The sequence below is a fragment of the Hyperoodon ampullatus genome (genome assembly GCF_949752795.1).
Source record: "Hyperoodon ampullatus genome assembly, chromosome: 15".
Taxonomy (NCBI): domain Eukaryota; kingdom Metazoa; phylum Chordata; class Mammalia; order Artiodactyla; family Ziphiidae; genus Hyperoodon; species Hyperoodon ampullatus.
In genome coordinates this window covers 65,902,861-65,929,044 of record NC_136928.1, presented here as the reverse complement: position 1 = coordinate 65,929,044, position 26,184 = coordinate 65,902,861, and the positions used below count along the sequence as shown (strand labels likewise).

Sequence of the window (26,184 nt, the reverse complement as noted above, 5' to 3'; positions counted from 1 at the left end):
CTGCCTCCCCCACACCCCCCGCTGCCCCCCAGGACAGTGATGGGCACTCACCGGATGAGGGTGATGTTTTTCCTGGGCACCTCTTTCAGGTCACTGATGGAGGAGGTCTTGCCGGCAAAACAGTAGTTGGGGTTGTAGTCGGTCATGATGGTGGAGGTGCGGAGTTTGCTCAGCTTGTACTCGGGGCTCTGCAGTTCCATCTGCATGGCTTGCAGCTCCTGGTGCTTCCGGCGGTACACTGCAGACACATGGAGGTCAGCGCAAGGTGGCCCGGGCCAGGCAGCTGGGCCACCTCCTCCAGGAAGCCTTCCTGGATCTCCAGCTCCTCCACAGGGATCTAAATCTTTCCACCACACTTAGTCATACCAACAAAATGATTACAGATGTGAAAGCGCACCTTTAATTGAAAGATGAAAGTAAATGTAAAGCTTAAAATCATATGAATGGAAAACATTTAATTGTATCGTGCAGGGGCAGAGGCACATTAGCTTGGGTCCTCTGAGCAGCAGACCCAAGACAGGATTAAACATGCAAGGATTTTATTAGCGGAAATGCCTGTGAGAGATAATTGGGAGGGAACCCAGGAAGGCTGGGAAGCCACCATATGGTGCTGAAAGTCTGACCCCATGTGAAGGACAGGATGAGGGAAGGTTGAGCAAAGACCCTAGACGGCCATTCAGTCTAAAGAAGTTCCAGCAAGGCTCTTGCTAGGTTCTGGATCCCAAGTCGGCTATCAGAGGAGTCCCGTGTCTCCAGGAGGGGGCCTGCCTTAGCAGCTCTGCTCTGCCCAGGTGCTGGGTGGGGCAAGCATGGCAATGGATTTGGGAGTACAGCTGGGGTTCTTGGTCACCTGTGTTTCCTACAGTTGAAGAACCGCCAAGCCACATAGCTGGAGACCGTCACAGAGTGAAAGGTCTCTAAACTGGGTCTAAGCTGGTGCCTGAGGACCTGAGTTCTAATTCTGCCTTTTGTTACTTACAAGCTGTGACACTGACAAGTGACACGTGACCTCTTTGGATCTCAGTCTCCTTCTCTGTAAGCAGGGACCATAACTCCTGCCCTGTCTCCTAAAGCCCCACTCCCCATCCCCTAGGTTTGTGACAATGAAATGAATTCACCAACATAAAATGGTTTTGGAGGGAATTCCCTGGCGGTCCAGTGGTTAGGACATGGTGCACTCACTGCCGGGGTGTGGGTTCAATCCCTGGTCAGGGAACTAAAATCCCACAAGCTGTGCAGTGCCACGAAAAAAAATAAAGAAAGAAAGGAAGGAAGGAGGGAAGAAAGAAAGAAGGAGGAAAGAAAGAAAGAAAGGAGGAAAGAAATGGTTTTGGAAAGTTCTAAACAGCTCTCCCAGTACAAGTGACCACTGTCACTGTTACCGCTACGTGTGAGAACATTCTATATATAAGGCAGACGCCATGGGAGGTGATTCACAGGGCAGGGCCAGGCCAAGTGAGTCAACTCCTGTGCGCTCAGTTCCTCCACTGTGAAATACACCAACCGTGATCCTAGGGTTCTTTGAGGGTTTGGTGAACTAAAATGTGTCAGTCACCCATCGTGTGGTAGGTGTGCAACCAGTTAGCTCTCATCATCCTGCTCTTTGCAGGCTGGCATCGTGGGGATCACATTAGCTGCCACCTCCCTGTCCACCCCAGATTCCCTGCCTTCGAGGGGCTGGCCTGAAAGTGCTGCCCGGAGCTGAGCCTTTCCTTCTGCTTCCCCTCAGGTCCCTGCCCATCTGTCCCAGGCATTTCCAGCAGGGAGAGCCTGGCTGGACCACGCAGAGCCCTCTGCGACCTGCAGGTCATCACCCCTTGGCTCACGGGCCTAATGGGAAACACTCAGAAACCAGCTCTGCATTCTCTGCGTGGAGTGGGGAAGGGCGGGCTGGAGGCGTGACACAGGAAGCGAGCCAGACTAGAAGAGCCCGCTGAAGCCCAGGTCTCATGAGAGCTGAAAGGGAGGTCTGGGGAAGGGCTGACCTTTAGCGTTCTGAAGGGTGCCCCCTCCTTGAGCAACCAGGAGGCTATGCCCAGGGCTGAGGTTCAGAGTCGGGGGCTCCTAGGAACCAGGGATGTACAGGGCGGTGGAGTGAGGGGGCCTTCTGTTTTGGCTTGGCTTGGGCTGCGCTCATCACTACCCACCCAGAGTGAAACCTCAGCAGCCATGGCACAGCCTGAGATGCTATTCTGTTCTGCCAGATCTGCCTTCCCTGCCCCGCTTTGGAAGTGCTGGGGCTCTGGGACACTCACCGATCATGATGCCGGAGAAGGCCAGGACAAGGGCGGCCACGAGGGCAGAGGTCACGACGGAGAGGATCAGCGAGAGTGGCAGGTGGGGCTCCGGGGTGGGCGACACTGGAAGACAGGTCCCCATGGGGCACCGATGACCACACGGATTCTCCTCTGAGCTGGCCCCAAGTCAGAAAGACCCTCCCCAGCCTTGGACACCTGGACCACCATCCTTTTCAGAGGACCAGGGCATGAAGCAGGTTTGTCCTGGTTTTACAACTTTCAACAGTAGCTTTTGTGGGGAGGGAATATGTAAAAGGGATAAATATCAAAATCTGGACATTGACCCAAAACAGCAAATGTGCATGACAGGATGAGGATGAAAGGTGAGCCAACAGTGGCTGGAGAAGAGATTCAGGCACCTTAGATGACTACAAACTCAGTACGACCCAGCGACAGAGTGTCCCGGTCAGTTAGACTCTAGAGGCTGAATTGATTCTCTGTCCGCGAGCGCTCTGGACCTGGCGCATGGGAGGGAGGGCCTGGGTGCACACTGGCATCAACCACACCGAGGCACCGTGCCTGGGCCCGGACACTGCATTTCACAAGGGACGTTGACAACTGGAACACCAGGATGGGAAGGAGGCATAAACCTGTGTCCCATATGAATGGATGGAAATAGATGGGCAGTGCTGTGTTCAGACGCTGCGCCTGAAGGGCCACTGTGAGCAGGGAGCCCGGGAGTGGAAGCTGGAAGGAACAGGTCTGGCTCTGTGACGCCCCGATGGGACGCTGTGCCTTAGGAGTACTGAGGTCCCTGGTACTGGGGTGGCCAGTGGAGATGGGCCGGTCCCCTGGTGGGGATGTGGGGGTCGCATCCGGGATTAGGGGTGGGACTAGGTGACTTGTGACTCCTTCCCAAGCCGTGACCCACCTTTCACACACAGGTCCCTCTACCCATCAGCAGAGCACTGGTGCTGGGGGCAGACAGGGGTGTCAGGAAGTTTATAAAACTGCATCTGAGGTGTCCCAGAACCAAAGAAACCAGCTGTGGCTCAAGCTTTGGGCTCCCTCCCCCACCCCCTTACCTATGCAGGAGACACCATCCTCGGCCAGCACCGTCCCGTGGTCACAGAAGCAGATGACCCTGTGGCTCTCGGGGTCCATGTGGCACTCATCTACCTCACAGTGGCTGCAGTTCAGGTAATGCTTAATATTCACTTCCCCATGGCCCTCCATCACTGGTGAGAAGGAGGGAGGGTCAGCCTCGGGCGGAGGCCGCCCTGCACCCCACCCCCAGGCTCTGCACTCTGTCTCCAGCTAGTCAGGGCGGGTTCTCTGGTCCCTGCTCCTACGTCCCATTGCCACTGGGAGTGCTGCCTGTGCAGGAAAGTCCACAGCGCATCTGGTGAGGGGAACTCAGACAGAGGACAGGCAGGCAAGTGGGAGGGTCCACACGAGGGTCACTTAGGTTGGCTGCTACAGGTACCGGGCCTATTACTGTTGCATTTTCTAGGGCTGGCCAGTCTTCTCCTTCTGTGTCCAAATCAGATCACGTATCCTGATTTCCAGAAAACTTGGTGAGATGACCACTAAGAAGGCTTGCCCGCAAGGGACCCACAATCACACCTTTGTGTCCTGGACTCACATCAGTAGCCCTGGAGTTTTAGCTGGGAGGGTGAACTGGCCTTAAGGAAGCTGGTTCTGCCACCTGGCAGAGGGGGTACCTTTTAAAGCCGGGGTGTACAGGATGCCCAGTGGATTGATGAAGGAAACCCCATCCTCCCCGTCCATCTCGGGGTCATTGTTGGAGGCTGCACTGCCACCTGTGGCAAACCAGAGGAGAGTTTAACGCAGAGAGGTGGGTGCCCAAGTCTGGACACACGTGCGCATCAGCAGGGCAAGCAGCGGGGTCAGGGAGGGGCCTCGAGGGTGGGGTGGTGGGGAGGGAAGGGAGGCTCAGGGCACAGGGGCTGCACTTGGGGCTCGGCTCAGTAGAAGCCTGGTGTGTGGGCCACTTTCTCCTCCAGGTCCGGGCCAGCTCCCGCTGGGGGGTCTCCACCACTCTGCTGGGCCCCCCCCAGGAAGCAGTCCATGTTAGCAAGAGTTGGAAGAGTTCTAGTCTCCCTAGGCTGGGTTGGCCCCTTGGCCCCTCTTCAGGACTGGCCGGGCAGTAGCACCGAGGAGTGGCTGTCCTGTCCCATCCGGTCAGGGTTGGGGCAGGGGGGATGGGCCCCTGTGCCTTTAGGCTCCTGTCCCTCCTTTCAGTGGGGGTTGGGTTATCTTTGGGCTCCTCCCCTTGGGCTCCTCCCACCCACCCCCCGCTTGGAAAAGAAGAGCATCTGGTCAACACGAGCATCTCACACACAGCGTAAAGCAAAACACGGACAGCACATCACAGCGCGTGCATGCATTGTGTCCTAGTCTGTGGGGATGCTTCTCAGCTTCAGAAGCCCAGAGGAGAGCTGGGGCCAGGGGCCAGCTGCTTGCTGAAGGGCTGGGCTGGGACTGCCCGCAGCTGCCCTCAGGACAAGCACCCATCAGCAGGGGAATGGCGCCCTTCTGGAAGCTGGCGGGCTGGGGCAGGAAAGAGAGTGTGGGGAGTCCATGAGGCCAGAAGCTGCACACCAGGTCCTCAGGGAGTGGGCTTGGCAAGGACTCGGGCCAGGCCATCCGAAGGGAGGCACAGGGTAGAGGAGTCTGGCCTCCAAGGCTCTCAGGCCAGTGCGTCCTTGGGGGAGGCCCAGAGAAGAGGCTGGGAAGCCAAAGCCCCTTTATCATTGGCTTTGGGGGAGATCAAGAATCATATGGGATCTTGATGCTGTCCTATCGAAACCTCGAGGCAGGATGCTGGCTCGAAAGCCAACACCCTGCCTCTGGCTCGTCTGGTGGGGCTGGGAGGAAGGCGTGCACGGTCACATCACAGTCCACACTGGGGGTGGGCCAGGGGCGTGCAGGCAGGGACCAGGGAGAGGACAGGGAGGTGAGGTGCCTAGGACTAAGTGGGGAGGGCAGTGACACCTTGAACGCAAATCATCTTTACCTATATATCCTCCGCCTCCTCCACCTGAGGAGCACCCCCCTCCACCCCCTCCGAAACCCCCTCTGGTCTCCCACCCCCACTTCTTCACGGCCTGGGGGCAGGAATGTCCTCCGGTGGCACCTTCCAGCAAAGATTTTCCAGACCAGAGCAAGGAAGTGTTATCATTCCAGCCACCTCCGCCACCTGTGGGAAGAGACGGAGAAATGCCTAGGTGAGGGTGCTGGCTGGGTTTGGGCAGCTGCTGGGCCTTGTGAAGGAAGCAGGGCTCAGTGTCTTTGAGGGGTGCTTGCCCCTGTCCAGTGCTCAGGGGACCTGTCCTCAGTGGGGCCTGGGGCCTTCAGAGTCCACGGCCGAGCGTGCCCTTTGCCCGAGGGAGAGCTGCTCTGGCCACAGTCGTGCATGTCCCGATGGGAGCACCTCGTACCCCAGCTTCTTGTCAGGCCTCTGGCTCAAAAGCCCGGCAGTGTGCTCGGTGAGGGACGGGGGAAGTGGAGGGGACAGGCAGCACGACTACTAAACTTGTGCCTCTGCCTTCCCTCTATGCCTGCCAAGTCCTGAAGCGCCCGGCCTGCGTTTCATTAACTGCTTCCCATCTCAAAGAACCAGGACCAACTGTTAAAACCCTGCCGAGGTCACGGCAGTGAAATTCCTAGCAGGAATCCTGGATTAAGGCACCAAATAACCCAAAGTGCTTTAACTGTCTACTAGGCAAGAACTTCCCCAGTCTGAGACTTGGTTTCCTCACCTGTCACTTGGAGATAATGAGACACCTCGTGGGGTGGATGTTAGGATCAAAGAAGACAGGGGGTGTATGAAATATTTTACAAACCACCAAGTGGAGGGGTCGTTGGGCGTTTGTGAGGCAGGTCACATACAGGCAGAAGGCCTCACACTCTGATGCTCAGGCAGCATCAGGGGGTGCTCTTGCCTGCCTGCGTCTAAGGAGCTGCTCCAAGGTCAAGAGCAAAGAGAGCTGTGGGTGGAGGTGGTGATGCTCTGGCTACAGTGGCAGCAGCTGGAGCTGTGCTTCCCAACGCCTGGGCCTGCTCTGAACTCTTGCAAACGAAATGTTCTTTACAGAGCTAGGTTGAACGTAACTGTATCTTAAGGCCACAGGCAGACCACAATACATCTCTCCCGCGGCCCTGGAAATTCCAGGACGCCCACCTTGTCTCCCCATATTGTTTTGTGTGACATTTCAAGAGGCAGTTTACTCCAGAAGACCCCAAAGCCCTTTCTGCTCCAGCAGATGATGGGAGGTGGGAACCGGGAGAAACAGCTGTGCGTGTATATGCTGGAACTGTAAGGGTTAACCTGCCCGGAAGGGTCAACCTGCCCGGAAGGGTCCTCTGGGAGAACTTGTGGCCACGGTTCTTCTGGACCCAGAGGGGGCAGCAGAGGGATGTCTAGGTGGGGAAAGCTGCAGACAGGGATGACTATGGTGCTAGAAAGAGGGAGACAGGTTTCAGGAAATGAAGTCGAGGTCAGGAAGAAGCTTGGGTCTGGGACAGAGACAAGCAGAGCTGAAATGAGGTCCTGGACAAGTCGCGAGGACCTTCTGTCAGCTTCGGAAGCTACAGGACTCCAAGTGTTTGGCCTCCCTTTGCCAGCCAGAGGGTGGGTATGGGGCCAGTCAAGGTGGTTGATGTCACGTGGTGGAGGAAGGCCCCCTCAGCGCCGTTAGCCGGAAGTGGGCTCTGCTGGCTATTTGGGGCCGCGAGCTTAGTGAGTAAGTTAGGATGAGATGGGCCTGATACCAGGTGTGCCCTCCTTCCCCTACCCGGGGCACCCTACCCTTGCTTCCTGCACAGTCCCCAGCTAAGTTGGTTTCCGACCTCCACTCTATCTTGCAGCCTTCAAGCAAATGTGTGAAAAAGAAAACAATGGGCGTAAAAATAAAAACAGCAACAACAGTGTTTCAAAAATTGGATTAAGTACGAAACAGTTTGGCCATCTTGAGAAAAAAATCCACCAACTTTCAATGATCTTGTTGACTCTTCTGTAAAATGAAATGATATGTTTGGAAAACCCTAAAGGACTATTTTGAATAGCACATGTATAATAGATGTGGAAGTGCTTTGTAACTTATTACATGCTGGATGGATGTAAGGGGCACTGTATCACTGCAGTAATTCCTCGCTGTGATTGCTTCTCCTCTTTCTTCTATCTCTAGCTCTCTCTCAATTGAAGAGAAAGTCTGAGTATTTATTTTAATTAATCTCAAATCTTAAATGCCTTCAAAAATCCTCCCTCGATCTGATTGTGGAAAAAAGAAAATACAAAGATGAATGGCTGACTTCGGAGGAATCAGAGAATTCACATCCCTTTTGGTGTCTGCCCCCTATTTCTGTGTTGCTGGCTCTCATTAAGGAGATTCCAGAAAGAGATTTTCCAGCAAGGAGACGTGTGCACTGGCAGCCCGGGGCCTGGAAGTACAAACAAACCACAGGGGCCCGGGGGCCTGACTCTGCCCAGATTCCTTCCACCTGCTCACATCCTGTTGCATTTGGTAAAACCCGGGGACGGTTGGGTTGGCGGTCAGACTGCTGCCGCCTGCCTCATTTTCTCAGTGACCTTCTGCAAGTCCAAACCCCGTGTTGGCAAGGGGACCTCTGGGTCCCCAGTGTGTGGCCTGCCCTTCCTCTCGGGATCCCGGTACCAATATCCAGAGCTCCCAGCATCTCAAGGGGCAGTGACTAAGATGCCCACAGGTGTGTGATGGCACCTGGCCGAGCTGAAGCTCACACAGTCCCGGGAGAATGTTCTGGGAGAGGGTGGGCTTGCAGCGGTTTACCTGCGGCTCCGGAATTGCCATTCAGCCCTAGAACTGAGGAGTTATTCTCCAGTCTCTCTGGGTGGAACGTGTCTGTCTTGGCTCCGTAGGCCCTGCCGCCACCGCCGGCTGCAATGATCAGGGGCACTGGCAGTCCATCCTTCATCTGCCCAGGGGAGACATTCAGAGATTGAGAAACCGAGTGGGGCTCCCTCTCTGGAGACCCCTGAGCAATTTAAATGTTTAAATGTGGCCGAGTGTTTGCTGGGCAGTGGGTGACATCTCAGTGGTCTGAGGGCCCTGATCTCATGTTACAACAACCCATCAGCTCTTCCATCCCCTCCAACCCCGGGCTCGTGTATTAGTCCAGGTTCAGTACGTGAAGCAAAAGCACTAGGAGATAGAAATGTATCTGAATACCAGGAGGCTGTTTCTACAGCCCCTTCCTGAAGTTCCTCTCTAGCCTCAGGGGTCTGGCAGCTGGTGTGCAGAAGCAGGTCTCTCTCCTCTCCTTCCTCTCTCCTTCCTTTGCACGCTCAGGGGTCTCTGCTCTGATCCCCACAACTTCAAGATTAAGCCCTCAGCATCACTGTCCCTGCAGGAAGACCCAGCAGGAAACCTTTGCTTATCTTCGATGACATCAGAAAAGTCCACCTTAGGACAGAGGAGGGCACAGTGGGACCCTCTGGGACTCTGAAGCAGGATGGCAAAGGTCTTCGTGGTAAAATCCAGCTGGCATATCAACATGAGAAGGGCCTGTCCTTTCCTGGACAGACAGGGAACCTTATATTCCCTCTGGGCCTCGGTTTCCTCAACTTTAAATGGGGCTAAGAGCACCCGAGGTGCTTCATTCCCAGGTCTGTCCTGAGGATCCAACACCAGGACACAGAGAAGGCGCTGCCCTGGGGAAGCTGGCACCCAGACCTCACCTTAAATACGTAGGTGGCTCCGCCCCCTCCGCCGCCCCCTCCTGCCCACTCGTGCACACTTTTGTTCACGCGGATTTCTTCTTCTATCACGTTGTTCTCTCCAATGCAGACTTTCTGGATTAGTTGGTTTGTCTGGAGAAACAAAAAGCACCTCAGGTTTGTGCCCAGGGTTCTCTACCTCCCAGCACACAGACCTTCTATGTTTAAAGATAGGGTCTGACGATCTCTCAAATAGCTTGCCTTTGAATTGAGGAGACAAAAACTACACACAGATAACTGTCACTCTGGGCAGTATTGGAGAAGGACCACAGGGACAGCTTGGAAGAAAATGCATGGGAAGTTGAGGAGGGAGAGTGAGGCTTTGTTGCTGGACTGGTGAGCAGAGAGGACTGCCTGGGGGAGGTGGCATTCACTTGGGCCTTGAAGGATGGGGAGATTTTTAAACACTGAGAATGGGAGAAAATTAGGACATTACAGGGGAGGAGATCAGCATGAGCCCAGAGGGAAGGAGGTGAGTGGGGTATTTGGGGGGAAAAGTATAAGGAGTCTCTCTGGCTCAGAAAAGTCCATCTGAGGACAGAGAGGTGGTCCAAGAGGACCTGTTAGGATCCTTTGGATTCTGAAGAGGGGGTGATAAAGGCCCCATGCGGTAAGAGAGTGCTGGCGGGAGTGTAAATGGGAGTGGGTAGAGGGAACCTAACTGGACAGTCAGATCCTGGACAGAGGCCTTGAATACAAACAGAGAAGGAGCTGGACTTCATTCTCTAAGCAGCGAGGAGCCACTGGGGTTTTTTGAGAAGTTGCAGTTTGAAGCATCTTTTGTAAAGAGAAGAAAACAGTGGGAGGACAAACTCGGATTTTATTCCACCTGGTGTGGGCCCAGGCATCTGGGAGTCTCTGGGGACATGCTGGAAATTCCTGTGACCCAGAAGGCTGGAATCCCTGAATAAAGAGGGCAGCGTTTCAAGAATAGCCACCCTGCTTGTCGGTCACAGCAGCTGAGACGAACTCTCCACGCATTGCCCTGACCTTGGAGGAAAATGACTTTTCTTTCGCTTAATAGAAAAAAGGCCAACAAAACATCACATTTTCATCGAATGTTGCTGTGTAACCAGCCAGTGGACATGGCAATTCTTCTTGAGCCACTCCTTATGCTAAAGCACTCAGGGGTGCCGGGAATGAGTACTAGAGAAATTTCCAGATAAATAGCTGAGATGCAATTTGTTTTATGGTATTTTGGATTTAATGATGGAAATAATTTGATATGTTTTAGAGTGGATTTAGTGTGGGTCTGAATTGCTACTGTGGACAGCTGACATTTCTCCTGTGTATATGCAGTGCCATCCAGGGCTGGGGCGGGGGCCGAGGGGCATGGAGTCTACTGGAAGGAAACCCTGCTAACCGCTACCTGGGGAGGGCCTGAGATGCAAGGGGCATGCTCTGAGGGCAGAGCCAGGGACAGGGCGTGGAAATGTGTGCTGCCAGCTAGGCAGAGCAGAGCACAGAAGACAGTGTCCAGTCTCACTTCCTGACTGGAGATTTGCTGGGCCATCTGTCTGGATCTGCCTTCCTATATTAACTGGAGAGCTGCGGGACTGCCCCGGTGGTCCAGTGGTTAAGAATCCGCCTTCCAATGCAGGGGACGCGGGTTCGAGACCTGGTCGGGGAACTAAGATCCCACATGGCACAGGGCAACTAAGCCCGCGCGCCACAACTAGAGAGAAGCCCACGCGTCGCCATGAAAGATCCCACATGCTGCAACTAAGACCCGATGCAGCCAAAAAGTCTAAATAAATAACTAAAAAAAATTGGGGAGCTGCCCAGTGCGAACCAGTGGTGCTAAGAAGGTCCATCCCCTCCGACCATGCTCCCTTTCCTCCTCTCCTCTGCCTGGCAGCAGTGGGGCCCCCACCCCTTGGGGATGTGCTCTTCCCTTGAATGGAACTTGCCGATGGCTGGAGATTGCTGGAGGGAGCAGTTGGGCTGCAGGATGGCCTTTGTCTAACTAGAGCCCAGAGTCAGCGCGTTCCCCACTGCCCCGGCGGCTCAGGTGTCTCCTTTGCATGGGGTGGCGGGAGGGGAACAGTGGATTCGCTTCTCAGTCTGCATCTTGCTGGGTCTACAGCTGCATTCGGAGGAGCTGATCACTTTTCCATGATTCGCTTTTTTTTTTCTTTTGCGGTACGCGGGCCTCTCACTGCTGTGGCCTCTCCCGTTGCGGAGCACAGGCTCCGGATGCGCAGGCTCAGCAGCCATGGCTCACGGGCCCAGCCGCTCCACAGCATGTGGGATCTTCCCGGACCAGGGCACGAACCCGTGTCCCCTGCATCGGCAGGCGGACTCTCAACCACTGCGCCACCAGGGAAGCCCTGGAGGCACTTTTGATTGTCATTTCTGAGAGGTGGTTCCAGCAGCTGGGGCCCATTCCAGGCTTGGGTTGGCCAGGCACACGGGAAGAGCCACTCCACACAGAAATGCAATAGAACCAGCAGAGCTGCCAAAGCCTGCAGTTTAATTCTTGGGGTCCACTTCATTCTCTAGAAGATCCTCTCTAGACACCATTTTTCGGCCTAGGGAGGACTGGAGATTGAGGTAGTGCCTGTAAAAGGTCTTTCTCCCTTTCTCAAATGACTCCTGAGGGGCGGAGATGTGGAGCAACTGGGAAGACCAATTATTTTCCCCGTGCCCATGCTATGCCTGACCCGACCAGCAGAGGGGGCTGCCCTATGTCCCTGGCTTCTTTGGAACTTCCCTGGCACATCCAAGGTTTGAGAGCAAGCAGGTTCATTAATAAAATGATAAAATGCAGCAGTTCAGAGGAACAAGTAGATTACAATTGAATTAAAAAAGGACTCAGTCCTGTGAAAAGACGTAATTGATGACAATCCAATCAAGTAAAAGTTCCTTGCGGAAGTCAATGCAATCTTTCTGCTTAGATGAAAGAATTACATTAGCACTCAATAAATTCCCGTGAAAATTACAGCGGCTTGTGATGTAATGACTTAACACATTATATCAGGTTGGAAAGTCCTGATTATAGTTGCTAAATAAGAGTCCAGACATTTCTCACGCACAAGGTTGCACCTGCGCAGCTTACTCCTGTTGCTTTGTTTTCAGCCTCTAAGGTGGGGTTGGGGGTAGGGCACATACTTTACTCCTGGCTCCCAGCCTGGGGCCTGGCTCTTAGGAGCCTTGAGGTTATTCTGTGGAATTGAACTGCTTTCTCATAGCTCTTGTTCCCACACCTGTCTTCCAACTCTACTCTTGAATAAGTTTCTGGGGAAGGAGCCCTGGGTCCTGAGACCTAGAACCCAGATCCCTGCCCCGGTCCCACCCAGTGCAGAAGTTCACCCTCAGGTGAGGGCGTGGCCCGGCCCAATGCGGAGAACCCCCTGCAGAGTGCTGAGTTCCCATCAAGACAGCCAGCACCACCAGGGTCCTGTGTCCCCCAGCACAGGCAAGAGGCATGGCTGCTGCTTTATTAGTCTCCACTGTCTCCCCTTCCTGGTCATTTTAGACCACTACTGGCTTTCTTAAGTTCTGCTGTTGGAGCTCTCCCTGTTTGACAGCTGGACACCCCAGTGGGGTCAGGAACCAGAATGAAGGGTTGTCTCTGGGGCTGCAGAGGATGACAGTCTGGCTTGTCAAGTGATGTGTTATAAGTGGAAAAGGGAAAAAGGTTGTAGAAACTGAGCCCCAAGCAAGTTTGGGGCAGCAAAAATAGGAGCCAGAGTCTCTGTGCTGCATTATGAGTGACTTTGGACAAGTCCCTTCACTTCTGTGGTCTCCATGTTCTCATCTGTGAAATGGGGGTAGTGGATTACATGGTCTTTCAGCTCTGAGTCTGTGCTTAAAACACTTTAAAAAATTTAATCACACAAATAATAAATAATATGTGGATGCATTATTTTTGTAACAATATCAGACATTACTGACAAAGCATCCTCAACTCCAGTCCCCTCTCCAGAAACAACCACTGTTATCTGTATCTTTTAGAACTTTTTCTATGGTTTAATATGCATATATGTGGCTATGAGTCTGTGATTTTGAGCTGAACAAGACACGTTTAGTCTGGTATTTTCCTGTTTACGATAATATGGCTAAAGACAATGGTGGCCTTGCGAGAAAGCTTAGGCAGTGGGCTTCAACTCGCACTTGTGTTAAGAGGAACAACCATTTGCCCATTTTAGCAGAATTCAGCTCTTCAGTTTTAAAGATTGCTCATGAAACCCATGCCTCAGCCTCGGTGCCTGTAGGGATGTGCGACCCCCAAAGCCACACCACCCACCTTCTCATGCACCCAAATGGCCCTGGAAAGGGAGGAGCATTTGCAGGCAGAACAAAGGGTGAGTCCTGCCATCTTTGAACGTGAGGTCTCCGAAGGCGTGTGTCCAGTGTTTGTGTCCTCTGAGGGACCTGCCTGGGTCCTGCTGAGTGTGGAGGAGAAACCCCCGCTCTGGGCACTTACACTGGGGCAGGCATCTTCCCCCTGCTGCCCGACCAGGATGTACAGCACATCGTCCTTCTCCAGGTTGAAGATGCCCAGCACAGACACGCCGTGGGATCGCATCATGGTGTTCTTCCCGCCTTTCCCGCCAGCGGCTCCGTAGCCTGATATGCTGCAACAGGACAGAGTGCACGGGCTCCTGTCATGATATGAAGACTGACTCCCCTCCTGCCAACCCAGCGGCTCCTAACAGGCCGAGCGCACCACCCTCGTGCTGGAGGTCTCTCCCCTGCATCAGCCCATGAGGTCAGCAAGGAGGGTCCTCTCTCCACTGTCAGGAGAGGGCGGTCAAGTTCAGAAAGGGGCAGGGGAATGCTTCATTCACAGAGCTAGGAAGGTAAAGAACTCGTAAGGGGTAGAAGAGAGGAAGAGAGGGGGAAGGGGGGCAGGGAGAGAGAGAAGAGATGATGACAGGGGGGTCTGTATTAATGCGGGCTGTTGGGGTGACGGTGTCCTGAATACCTGGGCTTTCCTGTTATGGACTTCTCTCCCTGTCCAAGAGCAAAGGACTCATGTGGTCAACCTTAGACAAGTAATTGAACTTTCCTTTTCCTCATCTGTAAAATGGGGATAAGAAAAACCTACCTTCTAGCCCAGGTGTGTGGTGAAGATTAAAGAAATGAAGTCTCTCCAGTCTCAGAATTGTGGCTGGCACATAAGAAGCACTCACTAAGTAGTTATTATTATTCTTACTGGTAGAAGGAGCAGTAACTGACTTGGTACAATGTTTTAAAGTCTCCCCACGGGGTCTAGACACAAGGAGTCCCACGTGGAATGACTGAGGAGAGCGGTGTTTACGAGCACAGACTGTTTATTCACATCCCACCAGTAACTCCTTCTGGAGCAATGTGTGTGCGGACAACAAACAACCAATCATGGTGAAAATAAAACCAGAGAGTGGGGATGCAGGAGTATTTCTGCTGCCTCTTAGGTTGTTGGGTTGAAGTCAGGCAAGGATGGGGGAGGAAGGACCCAACTGATGAACCGTATGAGAAGAGTGGCGCGCCGTGAAGACACCTCGCGTGCCCGATATACACGCCTCCCCAGAGACTGACTGCCAGGGAGAGGAACTTGGGGGGCTTTCAAGTCCCTGCGTATTCAGATCCAAGGTCCTTGAAGAAAAGCTTCCGGGGAGAGCTGCAAGATGGTTTTGCACACGTGCACACACGGCGGCTTCTCCACCTATACTTCTAGGAAATGTCCTGTGTTCCAAGCATGGGAGGGGCCTCCTGGAGGCTTTCCTAAGGGAGAGCCTGGGCCTGTTCTGCAGAGACAAGCCTGGAGGGCCAGCTGATGGCTAACGTGGCAGGTAAGGAGCTGAGGTCTCTGTAGAGAGCGAGGGAGAATTGAGCCCACTGTCCTGTCTCCGGGGCCCGGCACTGATGGGAGATCGTTGCAAACTGGCATAAGGCCACGTGCCTAAGAGGAGGCGGGAGACGGGCTCCAGGCCCTTGGGGGGCTTCCAAAGAAATTGGGGAGACAGAGTTATGACATCTCCCTGTGGGGGTGGTTATATCGGGGAGGCAAAGCAGAGGGTCCAAAGGGCTCTGGGGCTCCATGTGAGGAGTGGACCACCTCCTCGCTGTGTGTCCTCTCAGAGTCCCAGATCCTTCCCTCGTCAAAGAGGGACCATTCTTTCCTTTCTGAACTCACGGGAAGGTTCAACATCTGAAGGAGATAATGGGTGAAAGCCCCGAGAAAGTGGCAGGTCCCGGCACAAATCCGGGCCATCAGGTGCTCACGGCCCGGGAAAGAGTGGGAGAACCACGACAGACATTGAGGCAGCAGTGCTGGAGGCCTTGGCTGGTTTGGGGCGTGTGGGGTGTGGGTCTGAAGTCGGCTTCATGGTGGAGATGATGGTTGGGTAGGACCCAGACAAGCAGAAAGAGGTGGAGGGTACGAGTCAGGCTTGTGTGAACGTGAATGAAGAGGCAGGAAACCTAGGTGCTGGGGTGGGGAAGGGGGCGTTGTAGCTCTGCAGAGGGAAGTAGGGTCAATTCCTGAGCATCCTGCAATGTGCCAGGCGTGAGTGCATACGGCATCCCCCCAGTAGCCGTAAACAGTAGCTGTTAGCAATCTCATTTGGCAGATGAGGAAACCAAGGCCCAGAGGGATTCATTTGGGCTGGGCAAACCCTGGTCCAGAGCTCTACATTTCCCCTCATGGAGCCCATTTCCCCTCCAACATGCTGCTGTGAGGTTATATGGATGCACGAGGGTGGTCTGAGAAGCTACTGGCCCATCCTAATTCACTCAGACCCTCAGCCAAACCCTCACTCCTGACCCATTGGAAAAGGAGAGGTGATAAGGACAATTAAAAGGCTGAGGAAGAAGGAAGGCTCATCGGTGAAAGGAAAGCAGCAGAATGATTTAGCTCAGAGAAGGCAAGCCTGGGGCCGGGGTGGTGCTGGGCATTCCAGAGACTCTGTGGAGTGTAGAGACAGCAACGTGGGTGTAGATGGGCCACATCTGTCCTGCTGGCCCCTCCAAGGTTCTGGGGCTTTGGCAGGTTACCTAAGAAAGTCGTGCCAACCTGAAGGTGTTGTTGGCTTGGAAAACTGCTGCCCGAGAGGGAGTCCTCACCCTGCCCACTCCTGCTGTGGCTGAGAGGTAAGCTGTACCCATCTCATCCTTTCTGCATCATTTGCATAGTCATTTGCATGCATTATGAATCATTCTGAACTCTTTCACATGTTTAATTTAGCCAAAGCATTATATTTTAGAAGTTGTTTGTTCCTGACATGCTTTTATCCCCCCTCTCTAAGCCTTCTTTCCTATTTCTCCTGCCCCCAACCAAGTCTGAACTCCAGCCCCATTTGGGTCTTGACCTAGTTCTTGGCAGTGAGGTGGATGGAAAGAGCCCTGAGTTCTGAGTCATAACCTGGGCGCTCTGCTGGCTGTGTGACTTGGGACAACTTGCTTAACCTCTTAGAGCCTCAGCTTCCCCTACCAAAGAAAAAAATGAGGACAAGGACCCCCGCCCTCATGAGGGTAAGTAGTGGGTTTGAAAAGATTACAAACTGCTTCCAAGTGCAAGGGGGACTCTGGGCTGGGGTCAGCTCTACAGACCCCAAAGGAGATAGTAGAGATCGGCAGCCAGGTGTCAGCAGCTGGAGTTTGCTTTCCTGCGTGATGGCCTCAGCCCCACGTTTCCACCTGGACTATCACTGGCTTAAAGACACGGGACTGGCAGCTGCCCACCTGGGCTACTGGTAGGGGAGGTAGTGCCTCCCTCATCAGCCCTGTAAGGCCTGACATCCCACCACAGAGCTTCGCTCCTTTGGAAACTTCTAGCTGCTACTAGAAGGCCCATCTCCTCCTGGATGGGCTGTATCACAGTGAAAAAAGCACAGGCTGGATGCAGACAGACCTGGATCCAAGTCCAACTCTGTCACTCAGGGCCAGGAACTGAGTGAGACATCTCCTGCCCAGGTGTTGGCCTTGCACTTGGTCAACCCTGAGAGCCAGAGCCTCCTGAACTTTTGTGTCCAAGGCACCTTGCTTACCTCTCCTGGTTCTGGCCCTGTTACTCGCCAGCTGTGTGACCTTGGGTAGTTTATGTACCCTCTCTGAGCTCCAGTTTCCTCATCTATAAAAGGGGGATAAGAATATTTACCTTAAAATGTTGTTGTGAGAGTTATATGAGATAATGCCCCTTATAAGGGGCCTAGTTCAGCCCCTGGAGGGTAGCTAGTGAGTAACAAATAGTAACCGCTGTGCTAATGTACCCCTGGGGGAGCCTGTCTGCTCCTCTCCTGGGGTGACTTCTGAGAGGCAGAAGTGGGGAGTGAATAAGGCCCCGGATTCTAGACAGCAGGGCAATAGGTAGAGCAGGGTGTGGCCGAGGAGCCAGGGTCGAGGGTGTTCAGTTTCACCCAGCACCTACTTCCACAGGGAGCCAGTGGGAGCGTAAGGCCAGCCCTGGCGCTTCTGAAGACCCCCGAACTGTACGAATCATGTTACACAAACCTGTGCCAGAATAATAACCTCAGCCTGAATCTCTGAAGCCTTTTCCCATCCCTTGTAAACAACTTATTTTGATGGTTGACAAATGACAACAAATTAATATACATGCCACTCAGGTGAGGAAAATGACTCGCAGTGATTCCAATTTCCTGGAAGTTACAGTATCCTGTTCTCAACGAGCTGATGCTGTAATTTGTTTGTCTTCATCTAAATCCATGTCCCCTAGTCAGAATGGATGTTTATTGGGTTTGCGTTTTGTATTATTGACTGTGAGCTATTGTTACCTGATGTAATTGAGTTGTGAATCTTTTTATAATAAAGAATTAGCTGCAAATCAAAGTGGCTGCCTGCTGGACCCTGAAAGGAGAGCACAGCTGGTGTGCAGCGTGATGGCGGTGTCGCCGGCACACTTGGGGGGCTGCCGGGGGCGGTGGAGGGGGGAAGGAGTGAGAGGACCCCACCCGGGGAAGCAGGAAGCACCTCATTTCTCTTCCACACTTGCTCTGGGCTCTGCCTCTAACACCCAGTGGGACCTTGAGTGACCTCTGTGTCTCGGTTTCCTCTGTGAAATCAGAACAGTTAGGTCCGCCCTGCGTATCCATCCTGCCTCCAGGGCTGCTGTGAGAGCACAGGAGATGTTGGGTACGTGCAGGGCTTGGTCAGAGCGAGAGCTCTGTGCAGGTGCATAGTCGTATGATCCAGATGGGTCACGCGAGCCATCAGGCGACACCCCCGGGGGTCAGCGGTGGAGGCGTGTGCTCCTTGCTGCCCCAGTTCCATTCCAGTTTTGCACCAATGAGCAAGACTCATCGTCCACTACCACCTTCCTGACCCAGGAATATCAGAGCTGGAAGGGATGTCAGTGACCTCTCTCTCCAACCCCTCCTTCGACAGATGAGGCCCTTGCAGAGGAGCGGCAGCGCACTTTCAAGGTCATACAGTGTGTCAGAAGCTGAACCCAAACTCCATTCTGCCTGCGGCTCATGGATCTTTGCTCAATGCTGCCCCCCTCCCTCGACTTTCCCTGCTCTGTGCTCTTCATGGCTATGGTTATCTGCACAATTACTCTGGCAATGAATCATGACTTGTGACTCTCTTCTACAATTGTTTAGAACTTTACTGGCATTGTGGACTGTTACTGAACTTTTCTGCCCTGTGGTCTTTGCAAAGACTGCAAGGCTCCAGAGGCTCAGTCCCCTCTACAAGTTCTGCAGCATCTGTTCAGTGCCTGGCAGACAACTGGAGGCTCCTTGCCCCGCACCACCCCGGCTCAGAGCCGGGCAGGCAGTAGGTGCTCCATGGCTGCTTGTGGATTTGAATGATGGTGTCATCCAGCGGCACGTGCTGGTCCGTGGAGCCAGGTGAGGAAACTAGTGTCAGTGATGGAGGCCGTCAGGAACAGCTGTGGCCCAGGCTGGCTGGTGGGCTTTGCTGGCTCCAGCTGGGACCTGAGACCTCTTGTACGTGATGTCTGAGGAACAAGGGAACGCTGTGGGAACTGTCATCAGGAGCTGTGGGCTGTGCCTGATGAAAGTTTTATAGACGATCTGTGTGCATGTGTGCACATGCGCATGCGTGTGCGTGTGTGTATTTGTGTGTGTGTACGTGGGAAGCTGGGGGAGGAGGAGGACAGGGAAGGATACGGAAGCCTGGAGAGGCAGGAGAACAGGCAGGTGGGCTGGGAGGAGGGAGAGAAGGATGAAGAGGGGAAGAAGTCAGGAGAGCGAGAGGCTGGCGGGCTGATATCTGCACGCGACCGCCCCTGCGCGGGGTGTCACACACCGAATGGCACTAAATCCCCCCGGGCCTTGGAGCTGGACTCAGTCAGTGTGTCTCCATTTTAGGCGGAGGCTGAGGCTCCTGCCCCAGCACACACCCCACGATCCACGCTCCTGTTCTGATCCACCTTAGCCGCCCACCTCCATGGGCGCTCAGAACCAAGACTTGGAAATCCCCCAGATCAGGTGTCCCTCTCGCTGTTACCCTAATCCTTGCCTGTCCCTCTCAATCAGGCTCATTGTCCTGGCTTCCTCAGCCCCCCACGCAGGCTAGCCTCCTGGGTATTGCCTGCTCCCCCTCGCTTCCATCCCACCCACTCAGCCCTCCAGTCATGCCGATTCTACCTCCCAAACATTTCAGCCTCTCCCGCCATGTTTCCCCTGCCCTGGTTTAGCCCCATTTGACTCTTGCCTGCACGACCTCACCAGCCTTCCCTCTGTTCTCCCTGCCTCCCCACTTGCTTCTCTCACCACCACCATCACACTGGCACCGGAAGGAGCTAAACATGTTCGGGAGGTGAGGCTCCAGCCTCAGGGCCAGGTCCTGCTTCAGCTCCTGCAGGTCCTGGTTTGCCGCAGGGGCTCCTTCCACCGGGAAGGCCCTCCCCTCGTCTTCGTAGACAACTCTATCACCTTCAAGACTTAACTCAGGCTTCTGTCTCCCTGTGGAAGCCATCCATGAACTCAGGCCCTTCCCCTGGCCTCTGACACAGGGCTGTGTGTAAACCTCCACTGCAGTACTTTCTACATCGCACTGAAATGCTTTGTTCCTACATCTACCACTGACTGGGGCTCCTCTTGGGCAGAAACTGGATCTTGGACCTCTTTATATAGGCATAGTGTCCTAATAGGTGCTTAATATGGTCCGCTGAGATGTGCAAAGCAGGAGGGGAGCAGGTATGGACACCTCTCCTGTTCTGACAGAGGAAGTGGCAAATCCAGGGGAAGGGGGAGCCCAGGGCAGGAAAGCAGTGTGTGCGTGTGTGTGGGGAGGAGATGGAGATTTAGGTTTTGCTCCTAAAGCCCCACCTTAGCCTGGCACGTCCCACCTGTCTCCTTCCCAGCCTGTTCTTCCTCTCCCTCTTCGTGGTAGGAGACAAAGGTGTAGAAGATGGGAGAGAAACACCAGGTAAATGACCAGTTACTTAAGAGTGGAGGTGTTTTCATTGCTATATATAAAATAGATAACTAATAAGAATTTACTGTATAGCACAGGGAACTCTACTCAGTAGTCCGTAATGACCTATATGGGGAAAGAATCTAACAAAGAGCGGATATATGTATATGTACAACGGATTCACTTTGCTGTACAGCAGAAACTAACACAACAATGTAAATCAACTATACTCCAATAAAAATTAATTTTAAAAAATATATATTTTTTACCTGTATGCATCCCTGAGCAAGCCCCAGGCAATGACTTCTCACTGTGGCACACAATGGGTGCTTGATAAGTATAGCTCGCTTTCCTTCACCTCTCTGATCAGTAGGTAGAGACCTTGACTGTAGCAATAATCATGCCAGGCCTCAAGCTGCAGCCAGGCAGCACTAGCTGAGCGCCACACTCTTCCAGGAATAGATGGACTCCCTAAGGAATGATTCCAACCTTTCTGTTCTCAAGAACCTTTTACATCCATCCTCCTGTGTGTCCTACGTTTGTCTCACTAGACGAACTGCACTTACTAAATAAGAATTAGTTAATATGAAGAAAATATCTTCCAGAAAAAGGGCACCTGACTTCTCAACCTGGATATTCTGACTTGGGGACATTTTGATGTGGTCTGTATAGCAAATCATTAAATGGTCTGCTTCTTTGATGCGACGTTATGTGGCCAGTAGACATTATTGTCCAAGTCCCAAGTGTCATCCAGGGTCAAGGATGAGGTGAGGGTCAGGAATATCTGTAACAGTCTTTGTTGGGTTAAAAAACAAGGAGTCAACAGCAACAACAAAAACCCAAACCCAACATTTTTTGGGTTTGATTCTTCCATTTTGATATGGTGCTTCTCAGGCCAGTTCAAAAAGGTCCTGATCAGAAGGCCCCTTTACAAATGTGGGCACTTCGAAGCGTCCTGCTTCAACAGAAAAACGGCTCCTGCATGTTTCTAATGAGTGTTCAGCGGGCAGTGCTGGGGGCTGGCAGCTAGTCTCAATATTCCAAAGAGAGAAATGGAAACAGTTCTCTGATTTGGGCTGGGCTTGTAGCAACACAGGTGGTTATACCGTGGCAATTTACACAGATCAGAAACCTGGCTAGACTTAGATATGGCTGTGATTAATAAAAAATAGGAAAATGAATTATTACTTAATAAGTATAGTTTGGCAGGCAAAATCTTTCAAAAGGCAGGGCCCATCTGAAGAAGTCAGAAAAAAGTCCTTGGAAGCAGAGAAGTCAGGAACTACTGCTGTTCCTGGAAATGCTGTCTGGCCACTGCCTGACACCACTCCAGGGGATTTCTCTGCAGTCAGCTGGGCTGGGGAGCACCTGCCACGTGCAGGGCATGTGCGAGGCACTTGTACGTGATCTTTGCAACCAACTGGGCAGGTGTTAGCAACCCCCAACCTTTGCCTTTTACAGGTGGGGAAACAGAGTCTCAAGAGATTAAATAACCCGTCCGAGTGTGGAACTGGGTCTGATTCACCTTATCTCAGGAGGAACGCAGCTCAAGAGGACCTCCATAAGTCACAGAGGACTTCGAGCCAGTCTAGCCTGGGAGTCGCCCTGGGCAGGGATGGGACAATGGGTTTTGCTGGGGGTAAGTGTTGAGGTCTCTGTCTGCCTTACAGCTCCTCTGCGTTCTTCTTCACGTTGCTTTTTGTATGTAGGGATCTGCACCAAGGGCTGGGCTGGCCACTACCCCTTCAGGCGGTGGGGCCTCCCCTCCCAGGCTCTCATTTCTGGAGGCTTCCTGGAGGTGGGTGCTGCATGATTCCTATGCCCCCTTCCATTTCCTGTTTCCTGAGTGGGAGTTTTAATGGAAAGAACCAACAGACTTTGAGACTGAGGGTCCTGGGTTCAAATTCCAGCTTTGTCACTGATTGAGTGGCCTTAGATCTATTGCTAAGCTTCCTGACACGTTTCTTCATACAGAAACAAGGGAATATGGATAAAAACAATAGTAATAACATCTACCTCATTGTGAAAAGGAGGAGGAATACCTAGTGGGTCCTCAACAGACATGCATCCCCTTCTCTCTAGGACAGTGGATGACCCCTGGAAATTCAGCCAGGTTGGAAGGGGAGGCCCGGCCTGCTCCGTATGGCGTGGCCAAGGGTAGCCAGAGGTCTTTGGCCATTTACTAGGGATGTGTGGGACCTGGAGCAGCTAATCTGATTGCAGTCAAGCCTTGTTATTGCATTCCCGCCCAGAATGTCATTTAAAAAGCACTTAGGGCTTTCCCTGGAACGCATTTACACTGAAGTCCCAGGGGTGGGAATGTGCAGAAAACAGGGCAACCTGAGAAGCCCCTTTCCTTCCCAGGGGGCCGAGGATGTGCCGGTGGGTGGGGGCTGCGGGAGAGGAAGCAGCTCACTTCCCACTGTGTTCAGCCTCTAGGGGGCATCTGCACAAATGACAGCAAAATTACGATGCTTCCTGTTTACACAGCTCAGCTGCGTGCGGTGGGAGGAACCTCTGCAGAGCTGCGAAGTCTGGGCTTGGAGGCCATTTCTTGACCATGTGGCCGTGGGAAGCTCCTGACGCTCTGAGCCTCCGTTTTCTCAACTGTAAAATGAGGGTTGCGGCACTGGCCTTGCCCACGGCATCGAGCTGAGCGAGGATGACAGCATGGGCTGTGGTTAACCCAGCGGCTGCATCGGCGTCATCTGGGAACTTGCTAGAAATTCAGATTCTCGGTGAATGAATGACTATGGATGGATACCAGGAGTACAGTGAGTACCACTGGTGTCTCCCTCCTCAACCTGCATCCAATAAATGTCAGTGTTTTGTCGTATTTGCTTCACTAATGTAAAAATGTTTAGCATGAAAAAAAGAAATTCATATTCTTGGACCCCACTCCAGACCTATAAAATCATACACTCCACGAGTGGAACCAGCAATCTCTGGTTTAACTGGCCTTCCTGTCATTCCGATGCCCGCTCAAGGTTAGGAGCCACTGGTCTAGGCCTTGCCATTAGCTTCGCTTAGCTGAGTGCCTGTTGGAGTCGGGCCTCCCTCCAGCCTGGCCTGGCTCTGGTGGAACACTGTGGGGTTGGGCCTGGGATAAGAGTTCCAGAATAGTTGCTTTACTTGCAAACAATGAAGGCCCAGGAAAGGAGGCTCAAGCATAAGAAATCATCTTTCACGTGGATCATACTTTTGTCTCCCAAACATTTTGACATTCATTGCCTCATTTGAACAGCATGAAGTTCGAAGAACAGCCCACTATAATTATAGTTATTAGTAAAGCTAAAGAATGTTCTGAGGCTGGTGCATGCATGCATATCATCTCCACAAATGAGTCTGTGGGCTCCTTGAGGACAGAGGACACAGCCTCTTTTCTTGCCATACTCCATTATCCCAAATCTCCCCATCTCCAGCCCTTACACTCCAATGTGGGCCAGAGTCTGCGGCCTCGGAGCCTTGGCCTGCCCGGGCACCCCAGGAGAGCAGGCATGCACCCAACAGCAGGACCCCAGTCCTCTTCGGGAGGGTGGATCTGCCCCTTGCCCTCCCCCTCCCCCATACCCACCTGTAGGTGTCGGTGGCTGGCACCTTCCAGGTCTGGATGCCCTTCAGGGGGCCCTCGCTCCCCACCACCACGCTCAGGTTGGAGTTCCGGTAGGCGTTGTTGCACTGGGCCTGCGTCGGGCCGTGGGGTCCACTGGCCCCGCATGTGGTGAACAGCCAGTGAACTGCACACAAGAGGAAAGGTGATCACTCACTTGGCCTCCGAGGGCCTCCCTCTGCTGCCTCTGAGCTGTCCGCTCCATGAGGCCAAACCCACGTTCCAAGATGGCACCCATGTCGGGGCAAGGAACACTCATCAGTCATTTGAACTGGAAACTTTTGTTGAAGATCTACTGTGTGCCAGGCCCTGGACCAGATAGATACTAAGGGAGAGACACAAATGGAGCAGACTTGGACCCTGGCCTAAAGAAGCTTACAGCCTACTAAAGGGAGACCCAAAGGGATGCAACAAGACAGGACAGTAACAGAAAAAGAGCCTCAAGAGGGTCTGGTTAACATTGCACTGTGAAGGTTCTGAGGAGGGAGAGAAGACCCGTCTCAGGTGAGACAGGCGGGTGGTGGCCAGGTCCTCTCCTGGTTTCTCATTGAGTCCAGCACAGTGCTGGGCAAAGAACAGGTGCTCAATCTGTGCTATTGTGACTGGATCTAACCCGCTTCCGAAAGTTTGATATCTGCATATAGGATCTTCTTAGCTTGGAGAAGATCAAAAGAGTAAAGTGGACACAGAGTCGGCTCCATGCCTTCCTCCTCCACATTGGTTGGGTTTGGAAATGCATTAGAAGCAGCCCTCAGGCTCTCTATGTAACAGAGAGTGTAATAAATGGGAAACAGGTCACATCTGCCTTTGGTGCACGTCCTTTTCCAAGCCCCTCCCTGCTTCCTGGTGCTCTGTCCTCACCTGGAGCACCCAATGCTCTTAGGTGGCCTTCTGGGGGTGCCTCAGGAACACCCAGCACATCCCCACGCCTCCACTGCCACTGGGCCATTCCTTCCAAACTTTCTATCTTTGAGCCTGGCTGGACCTTGGGGAACTGTCAGATTTCATCCTGGCAGGAATTTTAACATGTTTACAACCTATAAAAACTTCCAAAAAAATGTGCTCTTGATAAATCACTTTTACTTAAAATACAAAAATCTCATTATAAGATTGAAGAAATTATTTCCCTTTAAATTGATTAAGTCGAATTCTACCTACAGAAAATTATGAAAAAATTAATTTGTGTGTATATAGTTTTGTTTGCTAAAGCACAGAATTCTTTTGATGACTTTCAGCTAACTTGATGCAAAAATGAAAGGTTAATTTGGGTTGCTAATTATTAGCAATCAGATTGAGATTACACTGGGCAGTCTTGATAATCTGAAAACCGGGCTGGCTGTGGTGGGCTTTTGTGACACTGCCCCAGAGCTGAGGTCGGGATACCGAAGCTGTAGTTGGGGTTCTCAGGCATACAGCTACTCAATACTGAGCACTCAATACCTTTCTTGGCTTCATTTTTTCGAATGAAGATGTTGGTTTCTATTTGGTTTCTGAAGGTTGTTTCAAGGGCAAGAAGGTGATGAATCCATTCATCTTTGGTGTGAATGGTTGATTGTTAATTTTCTCATCTATTTGTATTCTAAGGGGTAACCTGTTAATTCAAAGGACTCTTTACTGGAGGCATTTCAGCAGAGCTGTCTTGGCCAGATATCCTTTCAACCCTCTCCAGTGTTCAAATCACATGTGTGGGCTGTGCCAGAGGGGAGAAGTGGAAAGGATTCAGGCTTTGAAATCAGCACGAACATCTGAGTTTGGGAGCAGCCTCATCATTGTTGATTATGGGACCTTGATGTGTGTTCCATTGTCTGTGAAAGGGGCTGGGTTGCCATGAGGATTAAAGAAAGCGAGGGGTATGAAAGGTCACCGCAAAGTCCAAAACTCTAAAAATGTGAGCTGTGTCGCTGACACCTGCCTGCACCCAAGGCTGGTGCTGTTCCTGACAATGGGAAATGCAGACAGGGTTTCTGTGTATATGGATCCCTCCGCCAACAGCACCTAGGAATTTAAACTCAGTGAGTTGGGGATGACGATAGGAGTGGGGAAAAAAGAACAGCTCAGAAAAGAAGTTAAAAAATACACTCCTCCCCATGGTCTCTCGCTCCTTGAAGCCTATTCTGCAGGTTCAGTCTGTGCCTATAGCGAGCAGCCTGGGTTTGGGGGCAGCCTTATCAATCTGGGGCAGAAGCATGATGGTTCACTTAGTTAATTCAGTCCTGGAAATTAAAGAA

The 26,184-nt window shown here is 52.7% G+C and overlaps 1 protein-coding gene across 1 annotated transcript in view; it reads right to left on the bottom strand.

Moving 5' to 3' along the window:
- ALK (ALK receptor tyrosine kinase) overlaps window positions 1-26,184 on the bottom strand; it is a gene marked incomplete at both ends in the record, with an annotated part of 722,458 nt that overhangs the window by 26,867 nt on the left and 669,407 nt on the right. The window contains 9 exons of the mRNA XM_079720718.1: window positions 52-238; window positions 2,256-2,360; window positions 3,323-3,475; window positions 3,962-4,060; window positions 5,278-5,460; window positions 8,072-8,216; window positions 8,980-9,111; window positions 13,448-13,598; window positions 23,921-24,083. Of these exons, the coding sequence (XP_079576844.1) occupies window positions 52-238; window positions 2,256-2,360; window positions 3,323-3,475; window positions 3,962-4,060; window positions 5,278-5,460; window positions 8,072-8,216; window positions 8,980-9,111; window positions 13,448-13,598; window positions 23,921-24,083 (1,318 nt within the window). The remainder of the gene's footprint in view (window positions 1-51; window positions 239-2,255; window positions 2,361-3,322; window positions 3,476-3,961; window positions 4,061-5,277; window positions 5,461-8,071; window positions 8,217-8,979; window positions 9,112-13,447; window positions 13,599-23,920; window positions 24,084-26,184) is intronic.